Genomic DNA, 12264 nt, shown 5'->3' with positions numbered 1-12264 from the left:
GTATAACGTACTGTGGATGTTTATACTGTACACTAGTATTACGTACTGTGGATGTTTATAGTATACACTAGTATAACGTACTGTGGATGTTTATACTGTACACTAGTATAACGTACTGTGGATGTTTATAGTATACACTAGTATTACGTACTGTGGATGTTTATAGTGTACACTAGTATAACGTACTATGGATGTTTATAGTGTACACTAGTATAACGTACTGTGGATGTTTATACTGTACACTAGTATAACGTACTGTGGATGTTTATACTGTACACTAGTATAACGTACTGTGGATGTTTATACTGTACACTAGTATAACGTACTGTGGATGTTTATAGTATACACTAGTATAACGTACTGTGGATGTTTATAGTGTACACTAGTATAACGTACTGTGGATGTTTATAATGTACAGTAGTATAACGTACTGTGGATGTTTATAGTGTACACTAGTATAACGTACTGTGGATGTTTATACTGTACACTAGTATAACGTACTGTGGATGTTTATACTGTACACTAGTATAACGTACTGTGGATGTTTATAGTATACACTAGTATAACGTACTGTGGATGTTTATAGTGTACACTAGTATAACGTACTGTGGATGTTTATACTGTACACTAGTATAACGTACTGTGGATGTTTATACTGTACACTAGTATTACGTACTGTGGATGTTTATAGTGTACACTAGTATTACGTACTGTGGATGTTTATACTGTACACTAGTATAACGTACTGTGGATGTTTATACTGTATACTAGTATAACGTACTGTGGATGTTTATAGTGTACACTAGTATTACGTACTGTGGATGTTTATACTGTACACTAGTATTACGTACTGTGGATGTTTATACTGTACACTAGTATTACGTACTGTGGATGTTTATACTGTACACTAGTATTACGTACTGTGGATGTTTATACTGTACACTAGTATTACGTACTGTGGATGTTTATAGTGTACACTAGTATTACGTACTGTGGATGTTTATACTGTACACTAGTATAACGTACTGTGGATGTTTATACTGTATACTAGTATAACGTACTGTGGATGTTTATAGTGTACACTAGTATTACGTACTGTGGATGTTTATAGTGTACACTAGTATAACGTACTGTGGATGTTTATAGTATACACTAGTATAACGTACTGTGGATGTTTATAGTGTACACTAGTATTACGTACTGTGGATGTTTATAGTGTACACTAGTATAACGTACTATGGATGTTTATACTGTACACTAGTATTACGTACTGTGGATGTTTATAGTGTACACTAGTATAACGTACTGTGGATGTTTATAGTGTACACTAGTATAACGTACTGTGGATGTTTATACTGTACACTAGTATTACGTACTGTGGATGTTTATAGTGTACACTAGTATAACGTACTGTGGATGTTTATAGTGTACACTAGTATAACGTACTGTGGATGTTTATAGTGTACACTAGTATAACGTACTATGGATGTTTATACTGTACACTAGTAGATCGTACTGTGGATGTTTATAGTGTACACTAGTATTACGTACTATGGATGTTTATAGTGTACACTAGTATTACGTACTGTGGATGTTTATAGTGTACACTAGTATTACGTACTGTGGATGTTTATAGTGTACACTAGTATAACGTACTGTGGATGTTTATAGTGTACACTAGTATAACGTACTATGGATGTTTATAGTGTACACTAGTATAACGTACTGTGGATGTTTATACTGTACACTAGTATAACGTACTGTGGATGTTTATACTGTACACTAGTATAACGTACTGTGGATGTTTATAGTGTACACTAGTATTACGTACTGTGGATGTTTATACTGTACACTAGTATTACGTACTGTGGATGTTTATAGTGTACACTAGTATTACGTACTGTGGATGTTTATACTGTACACTAGTATTACGTACTGTGGATGTTTATACTGTACACTAGTATAACGTACTGTGGATGTTTATAGTGTACACTAGTATTACGTACTGTGGATGTTTATACTGTATACTAGTATAACGTACTGTGGATGTTTATAGTGTACACTAGTATTACGTACTGTGGATGTTTATAGTGTACACTAGTATTACGTACTGTGGATGTTTATAGTGTACACTAGTATTACGTACTGTGGATGTTTATACTGTATACTAGTATAACGTACTGTGGATGTTTATAGTGTACACTAGTATTACGTACTGTGGATGTTTATACTGTACACTAGTATAACGTACTGTGGATGTTTATAGTGTACACTAGTATTACGTACTGTGGATGTTTATACTGTATACTAGTATAACGTACTGTGGATGTTTATAGTGTACACTAGTATTACGTACTATGGATGTTTATAGTGTACACTAGTATTACGTACTGTGGATGTTTATAGTGTACACTAGTATAACGTACTGTGGATGTTTATAGTGTACACTAGTATTACGTACTGTGGATGTTTATACTGTACACTAGTATAACGTACTGTGGATGTTTATAGTGTACACTAGTATTACGTACTGTGGATGTTTATACTGTATACTAGTATAACGTACTGTGGATGTTTATAGTGTACACTAGTATTACGTACTGTGGATGTTTATAGTGTACACTAGTATTACGTACTGTGGATGTTTATAGTGTACACTAGTATAACGTACTGTGGATGTTTATAGTGTACACTAGTATTACGTACTGTGGATGTTTATACTGTACACTAGTATAACGTACTGTGGATGTTTATAGTGTACACTAGTATTACGTACGTATACTGTGGATGTTTATACTGTACAAATCTAAAGTGGCGCAAGTGAAAATACTTAATGTATGCCTTTCAAAGTATTAAAATTGTCTTCATTTCCTGAACAACTTAGTATACTTCTTGTAAATTATGCCAGCAAAATCACTCGTTTATATATTCTACCCGTACACCAGATTTGAGTTCTACAAATACTAAGATATTATTAAATAGAATACCGCATGTGTCTTTTCATACGTATCAAAATTATATCCCAAAACGTATTCGTAACTCGGCTTAAAATCAGTTGATTAATCTGTTGTGAATGTGTTTTTGTTTTTTTTGTATTTTAGTCATTGTGTTATGCATTTTATGTTTGTTTGTATGTTAATGTGTAGCTGCAATTTCAATCGTCCATGTTTGAATATATAAAGCTACATATTGATATCTTATTGGTAACTATAGTAATAGTCAACAAGATCATGATCATTTCACAGCTTAGTGAAGAGCGCCACCTGTGACAAACCTGTGAGTGTGTGAATACATGTGAATATGCTCATGCGCGCGATTCCGACAACATGGAATGAATCTGAAAATTGAAACTACGTAATCTTCCATGAATACGTACCGGCAATTCAAAAATTGTGAATAATTTTATCAAAAGGTGTGTTAACTATATATTTCTATGTAACGGTTTAGTTATCTGTTCGACAATGTGCATGCCATCGATATCACCAACGGATACATGATTTGTTGTAACATGCCGCAAAATGTTACGAAATCGACAAAAGGGTTACTTATGTAATCTTATTGTACAAAACAAGGTACTTTCATTGGCAAATCATTTGAATTGGTAAATAGTTGTCGGAACAAAAGGTGACAGTGAAGGCGGTAGACACATAGAAAGCAATTCAAACCTAGAAGATTAGTGTACGAAGGTGCTACTGTACAGCCACACGGTATTTGGCTACCTGGTTATCGTCAATACCATGCATGGAGGTATAAACGAACTGAAAGAATATCATTATAAACGTTCGAATTATTTCCTCTGGAATATCAGTCGATTTTAGATCGTCAAATTACTGGGATGACAGTGTGAACTCCGATTATTGAGTTGGCAGGGATTCTCTCGCCGCAGCGCCCATTATCGAGTCAAGGAACGTTCTCCTACAACCACCTGTCTGATTCTTAAATCTCAACATGGAGCCAAAGAAATTCCTTATATTGTGTGTATATTTCGCTGCCGTTAATGTCGTATGCACCGTCATTGCAGACCCACTCGTAAATACCACCAGTGGTACGTTACAGGGTACTACCGTATCGTTCGAAGGAGTGTCCGTGGATATTTACAAAGGGGTACGTTATGCCGAAGCTCCGATTGGGGAACGCCGATTTAGTAAGCCTACGCCCTATGCTTCCCGAGAAGGTATTTACGATGCTACGGAGTTTGGTCCATCGTGTCCACAAAGTATGGTGGGGTTTCCAGATGGCTTTCTCCCGAACACAGATATAAGCGAAGACTGTCTGATGCTCAATATCTACGTTCCAGAGACAGCAACTGATGACAATAAATTAGCTGTTATAGTTTGGATTCACGGCGGAGGCTTTACTTCGGGTCAAGGTATGCTGTATAATGGAACCCCTATGACAGTATACGGTGATGTCATTGTTGTAACAATTAACTATCGTCTTGGAATATTAGCAATGATGTCTACAGGAGACGAACACGCCAAGGGAAATTATGGTATGTTTGACCAACAGTTGGCTCTTCGCTGGGTCAAGGAGAATATAGGTCACTTCAATGGAGAGGCTGATCGGATTACCATATCTGGGCAATCCGCAGGTGGTTCAAGCGTTCTCTATCACACACTTTCACCTTCAAGTGATGGGCTTTTTGCACGAGCCATTGTACAAAGTGCCATGTTATTTGAACCTGTACAATTAAGTAAAGTAAGAACTTCACTGCAACGACTGGCTTCATTCATGAGCTGCCCACTTTCTACAGAGGATAGTAGGGTTATATTGGAGTGCCTACGAACAGCTCCAGTTGAAAGCTTCATACAAGCCGCATTTTACCTTGGATCTGCTCAGTATCCGTTAGACAATATGTTTGGTTTCACGATAGATGGAGAATTCTTCCAGGCTTCTCTTTCCAGTCTCATAGCACACAGTGATATCCAGGATAAATACGATATGGTAGTAGGAACAGTAGATCAGGATGGAATAGTTCTCCTTTCTTATATTTCGGGAGATCCAACACAAGGAATATCAGAAGAAACGTTTGAGAAATTTGCAAACAGGGTGGCCGCAACGTTCAACGCAAACCGTGATTTGATCAGCGATGCTATCATTCAAAAATACACTGACTGGCAGCATCGTGATGACAATATGAGAAGACTTTCAAAGACTGTGGAAGCTTTAGGAGATCATGGATTCTATACTCCAGTTGTCGACTTTGCAAAACGCATCTCACAGCGTGAAAATGACAGGTCATTATTTTATTATAATTTTGCCCCCACCGTTGTATTTCCAATTGTCCCGAGCTTAACGGAAACAGCTGGTCACGGAGACGAGTTATTATACCTTTGGTCCGCTCTTAACCAAACGGGAGTGTATCCCCCGAGAGACGTGAAGCTTAGTAAAGCTATGATGACGTACTGGAGTAACTTTGCCAAAACTGGGTAAGTCATAAACTATATTTGACGATAAGGCGTTTTTGTTGTAGATTAATGGTGACGATATTTTTTAGGTTTACATTGAGTTCCCAAAAAACCCTTATCACTCGAAATGAAATATAGCTGTTAATATTATGTACTCAGTTGACAACTACAATGTATGACGTCATTGTACTCAGCTGCAATGTATGACGTCATTGTACTCACTTGACAACTGCAATTTATGGCGTTGTCTGAAGCTACATATATATTATAATATAACATAATATAACATAACATAACATAACATAACATAACATAACATAACATAACATAACATAACATAACATAGCATAACATAACATAACATAACATAACATAACATAACATAACATAACTTAACATAATATAATATAACTTTATTGCCATTTGCCGGCACACTCTGTAATTTTTAAGCCAGTGTCAGTTTATCTGTTATAGGTATTACATAAACAATGAAAACGATTCCTCGATCTAAATCTGTTTATACGTTTCAAGCCAGTAGCCAGAATCAGTGGAACAATTCATCAAATGTCAATCACCATGTATTCATATTTTTTTCAATTGTGGTAGAATAATAATAATAATAATAATAATAATAATGATGATCACCACCACTACCAATCGCAAGTCTAAAGTTTACAATGTTGTTTTGAACAAAAAGATAAATGTTTACATTACATATATTTGAATAATTTATGGTTGACTGAGTTCAACATATCAAAAGTTATTTTTAGCCTTGAAATGTCTGATATATGACTATGAAAGCATACATTAAAAACTTATATAACCAATTTAGAGTTAGTATAGCCAATATGGCTATATTTATTAATGTATTGACTCTCAGGGTTGATACTGAGTGTATGTCGCTTTACAGGATACGAGTCCAAGAAGCAATGTTAAAGACTTAGTCCCACCGCTGCCACCACATTAATAGGTTTAGAGCTATTGGTTATTTCCCATTACAACCACCACATGCCATTTGTGTGAAGGCACTGCACAAATCAATACATGTGCTTGGGATTTATTGATTGAGATGAAAACCAGCACTCCCAAAGACTAAACGGGAAAACTTTCGACGCTGTCGGGACCTGTGGTCAACATCTCCACTCAACAACATTATCTCCTCTATCTTATATTAGCCTAGTTCTCCTATTTCACTCCTGTCAGACCTATTCCGCTCCTGACATCACAACTGACCATTGCTTTGCTGCATAGTGTGTCAGCAGCAATTCTACTGATATGTCCTAATCCAAACCATAAGCGATGTGGAATCAGTGGCAGCAGTGGGATGCCAAATTACGAAATGAGTCAAAAGCAAAATGTTAGTAACATTTTCTAAAATATGGCCCTCATCCAAGATCCGATCTGTAAAAAGGTATCCCACCCGAATTCCCCCACCCCTGCCCCTTGTAATTACTGACGATTCCCTTATCTTATGTGCCGCTAACTCTTCATCGAGTCTTTGATTTGGAAAGGACAGCAAAGTCATACCAAGTCTCTGGACTAAAATAATGTTTATTCCTTGCCATACCATTGCACTACACTACATACCGGTATAACCCTATAATTAAACCCTGGGTACTAAAGAAAGCCCAATGCCCTATCAAACACATGGGTTGCAATTATACAATTTAGGTCACCGACACACCCAGTAAACATTGATACACTTACTTTTGATTTTTATAGGGACCCTAACAATGGAGGAAGGACTGATGATATGGTCACATGGCCACAGTTTACCAATGAAGAACAACAGTATCTTGAACTGACCTATGACCTCACAGTGAAGTCTCATCCAAAAGCTGCTGCATATTCCTTTTGGAAAGAATACCTCGTTGACATCGGTGCTCCTGAAAATTCTTGTCCTGCTGCAATTGCGCCACCTATTCAACCAACAGACACACCCATTACCATGGAAACAAAACCAAGTGTGGAAACTACTTATGGTAAAGTTACCGGATTCACCGTCAAATCTCACGATGCTCTGGGTGGCAAAAATGTTGATGTATTCCTGGGCATCCCGTATGCCAAACCTCCAACGGGTTCCAGACGATTCCGTGCCCCACAGACTACAGACTCGTGGACGGAACTAAATGTAACACAGTATGCGCCAGCCTGTCCTCAACCGGATAGACCAATCACCAGTGAAGACTGTCTTTATCTCAACATATTTACACCATCACGTGACAATAATAACTTGCTGCCAGTTATGGTCATTATCCATGGAGATAGGTTTACCAATGGTGATTCGTCAGATTATGCAGGTGACGTCATTGCCGCCTATGGCGATGTCGTCGTCGTAACATTAAACTATCGTCTTGGTATTTTAGGTTTCCTGAGCACGGAGAACGATACGTTACCAGGCAACTATGCTTTCCATGATATACTTTTCGCATTAGAATGGATAAGAGGTGACGTCATTAACTTCGGGGGTAACCCAGACCAGGTGACACTTGCTGGTTTTAAAGCTGGTGCAGTAGCCGTACAGTTTCTGATGACGTCACCCCTTTCTAGAGATCTTTTCCATCGTGTTATTTGTCTGAGTGGGTCTTCACTCAGTCCACTTGTGGAGAACCGTAATAATGATCCTCTACAACGAGCTGAACGTTTCATCAAACATGTTGGTTGTGTTAGGGATACCGCCAAACAAATGATTCGTTGTTTACAGCGAGTAGATGTGGAACTGATGATAAATATGATAGTTATGTATGGCGATAATTTTCCCCATCGACCAGTCGTTGATGGCGATATTCTCGTACATGACCCTACTGAATTGATGACAACTGGAGACTTCGATCCCTTAGACATGATAGTTGGCTCAACCAGCAGTGAACAAGTTATGACAATCTTATCCGATGGCAATGTCACTCCTTCTAAGTACAATGACAAAGTTGAATCACTAGTTGCATCATATTTCCATGGAAACGCAAATTTAATCGCCTTGGCAATACATCGACAATATCCAAGTGCTGTCAAGGAAGATGAAGATGACGACATAACATTGGGCAGTCAACTATTGGACATGACCAATGATTTCTCGATTTACGCCCCCATCGTCAAGACAGCAAAGATGCACAGTTCGGCAGGCGGACAGGTGTACATGTATCACTTTACACAAAGACTTTCACAGTCGTTATTACCACCATGGGTTGGCCCCGCTCAAGGAGACGATCTCAAACTTCTATTGGGTGACCCTTTCATGACGTCACAAGACGTAGTGATGTCATTCAATAACCAGGAGAGACAGTTGTCATTGGACATAATGTCATATGTCACGAACTTTGTGAAAACTGGGTAAGTTCAAGTTGACCACTGCAACTACACAACTAGTGATAGGCGGCATCAACTTGTGAAGCAATAGCGGACAAATCTATTCTAATCATGGAGGTGGAACAAAAGGTGGATGTTGCATTTCGTTATGGTTAGGGACCATTCAAATAAGTTTTCACCAATTTTATATCTTGCCAATTAAGTCGAAAATAAAAGTTATAAAATTGGCAAATCTGGTTTAGAAGAGTATTCAGTCTTGCTGTAAACTGGAACTAGGCATTCTGGGTTCATAGGAACTAAGCATTTATCAATACAATGCTTAGACTATTGCCTCTACGGTACCCCATTATACAACAGACCTCTACTATTAAAGCCATATTTGCCGACTTTCATTACTCTGTTTTATCAGCGCTGAAGCAGTGCTAAGATATAACCAAACCCACCTACTCTTTCAGAGATGATATCTATTTTTGTTAAGGTTTCATATTTGGAAATATTGTACATGCTGCCTTCAAAACAATTCTCACAATTTAATACATCGTAACAATCTACCTGTGTATGACATGACTTTAAAAGACAGGTTAGTTTCATGAAGGCAGTCGTTAAAAAATTACGATTTAATAAATCAAGCACACATTTTTGTCTGTAGAAAATCAATTTCTATTTGTTTGTATTTATAGAAACCCAAATACTGGTTATGACGTACCTACAAAATGGTCTGTATACACCTTGGACGAATCCAACTACCTTGAACTTGACATTTGTCCTGGAATGAAGACAAGGTTACGAGAGGAACAGGTCTCCTTTTGGAACAGTTATATGATTGAAGTAGATGAAATGACCACATCGTCGACAGATAGTGATGAAATCGTTTACATTGGTGACAGTTTGGGCATGCGCATGACTGCTAACCAGGCAGAAACGCTAATAAAATCTCTAGCTGGTCTCATTATTGCTTTCTTAATAGCGTTAATCGTGGTCATAGTAGCATTTTGTGGTTACACCCAGAGTGTATTTGCACGTAAACGTTTGTACAAACGAGCTATAAGCGAAAACGGGCTTTATAATGGGGCTTATTATATCAATGAAGACACACATTCAACTAAACTTTAAATGTTTTAATTTAGAATATAGTCGTAGTAAAAACGAGAAAACAATAACCGGAATTCTGAACCCATTATGATTTATTGGATAAAAACTGAGAGTCGATAGTACCTCAGGCCACTATAGAAAATTCTCTATAGTGGTATCATATGGTACGGGGCTTTTAACCTATTAGTGATATGGTATATTGAAACCCTGTATATATTATTGGTAAGACTGTTCCATGCCACCAAAACCTTAGACGTAATGTAATGTAATGTATTGGGGTCATTACATTCGTGGGATGTCATAATGATGACGTCACGATCCTCCAGCTGACCTTTATGTAGAACACTGTAGTAACTTGGCAAAATAACAGAATGAATTGATATTACACCATTGTTTGTCAAGGATATTCAATGTACAATGTAAATGAATTGATTTTCCTGTCTGTCAGTTACTATCTGTGTACCAGTATGAAGGCGGCGATCACTCCGAACAAAACAAACGTCACAACACGATGAATAGAGGTAAATAAGGACATCTAGCCACTTTCACCACATCGGATTTTAATCAGATTGGTTACTATCATGATACAAGTCAACCATTTACGAAATAGAGATATGGAATTATCAGTGGATTTTATCTTTTGATGTAGTCTGTGAGCTACGCCGTGACGGGCGCCCTCACACATCGGTGAGAGCGGCGTTACACGACGTATCTTTACTTGACAGTCTACGTTTGATGTGAGATAACAACTAAAACTATATCGTAGTCTGACTCTGACTCTCTAGTTAAAACAAAGATGTAAGGTAAATGCTACCACCCAAAGTGCGTCCACTACACCTCAGTCAGTCCATGTATGTATAGCAATTATTCGCCCAATTGAAAATCTTGTACAAATAAAGTAATCAAAAGTCGGGGAGGGAGCTCCTATGAGACCTCCAAACCCAAACTGTTCCCATGGAACCCTTCCTCATACCGATTGTATCGCACAAAACATATACTATGAATTGTTTTGCAAGAACATCACGCATTGTGGTAATATTAGTGATATTTTCATCTTATTATCGCTAAAGTAAAGGTACTAAATCGAATGTAGTGTCAAAGCAAGTGCCACAAGAAGACATCAAAACACGACATTGTTAACGAAATCAAACACTGACATGGCATTCATTAAATCATTATTTTTAATTTTCAATTTGTACTACTGAATGGATATCTTAATTTCTTTATACTGTCCGTTTGTTTTTCTGACACAATGATAATTACATGTAATCACATTCTACACCGTATTTTTACGTAAATTACAAGTGGCAGGAAACTGACACAATGATAATTACATGTAATCACATTCTACACCGTATTTTTACGTAAATTACAAGTGGCAGGAAACTGGCACAATCACATTCTACACCGTATTTTTATGTAAATTACAAGTGGCAGGAAACTGGCACAATCACATTCTACACCGTATTTTTACGTAAATTACAAGTGGCAGGAAACTGACACAATGATAATTACATGTAATCACATTCTACACCGTATTTTTACGTAAATTACAAGTGGCAGGAAACTGGCACAATCACATTCTACACCGTATTTTTATGTAAATTACAAGTGGCAGGAAACTGGCACAATCACATTCTACACCGTATTTTTACGTAAATTACAAGTGGCAGGAAACTGGCACAATCACATTCTACACCGTATTTTTACGTAAATTACAAGTGGCAGGAAACTGGCACAATCACATTCTACACCGTATTTTTATGTAAATTACAAGTGGCAGGAAACTGGCACAATCACATTGTGCTTCTTTCAGAGGAGGCCGGAGGGGTTACAGAGAATGATGGGAAAAAACAACTGTGATAGTGAATAGCTCATCACTACGCTATGAGCCTCCATGTCTTGTGTACATTTTGCTTGCGTACGTTACGATGGTGGCTTCTCATCAGTCGTCAACTCACCATAATTTTCACAAGAATTAATCATTTTAGATACTATAGAAGCGATAAATAAATTTTGGAATCATTCATAGGAATATTCATTTTTCGGCGTTTACTTGACCCTCGTAAATTTCGGCACGGCTTTTCGCCCATTTGGTTTTTTTTCGAATAAAGTTGACAAATTTCACATAATAGATGGATTCTTGTGTACTTTCAATGGCTATAGTAAGAAAAAGACAAGATCTGTTCAAGATTTTCGGCAGAAAGCGGATGATTTGACCCAAGTCAAAGGAGATCTCGTTTGACACGCGAGGTGACACGGCAAAAAGGGCGAGAGTTTCTCACAACTACTACTAAATCACCGTGCACACTCAATTGCACGTAAGTTTGATATTTTCAAGTTATATGTAACTTGCATTTAATTCGTTAGTACTCCGCAATTGTATATAATATTGACACCAGAATGAAGGTTTCTCATGTAGCCTTCCCCCCCCCCCTTGGCATTGTCTGCAGGTAAG

At 37.5% G+C, this 12264-nt stretch overlaps 1 protein-coding gene across 1 annotated transcript; it reads left to right on the top strand.

The window, feature by feature from the left end:
- The first annotated feature begins 3948 nt into the window (after nucleotides 1-3948).
- On the top strand, nucleotides 3949-9827 carry LOC144438702 (uncharacterized). The gene is made up of 3 exons (XM_078127847.1): nucleotides 3949-5429; nucleotides 7131-8738; nucleotides 9395-9827. Exons 1-3 carry the CDS (start codon nucleotides 3949-3951, stop codon nucleotides 9825-9827), a joined length of 3522 nt encoding a protein of 1173 aa, XP_077983973.1.
- Nucleotides 9828-12264: the final 2437 nt, after the last annotated feature.

This window comes from Glandiceps talaboti, chromosome 8 (genome assembly GCF_964340395.1).
Source record: "Glandiceps talaboti chromosome 8, keGlaTala1.1, whole genome shotgun sequence".
In the NCBI taxonomy this organism is placed as follows: Eukaryota; Metazoa; Hemichordata; class Enteropneusta; family Spengelidae; genus Glandiceps; species Glandiceps talaboti.
Note: the sequence above shows the minus strand (reverse complement) of the source record. Positions and strands in the feature narration are given on the sequence as shown.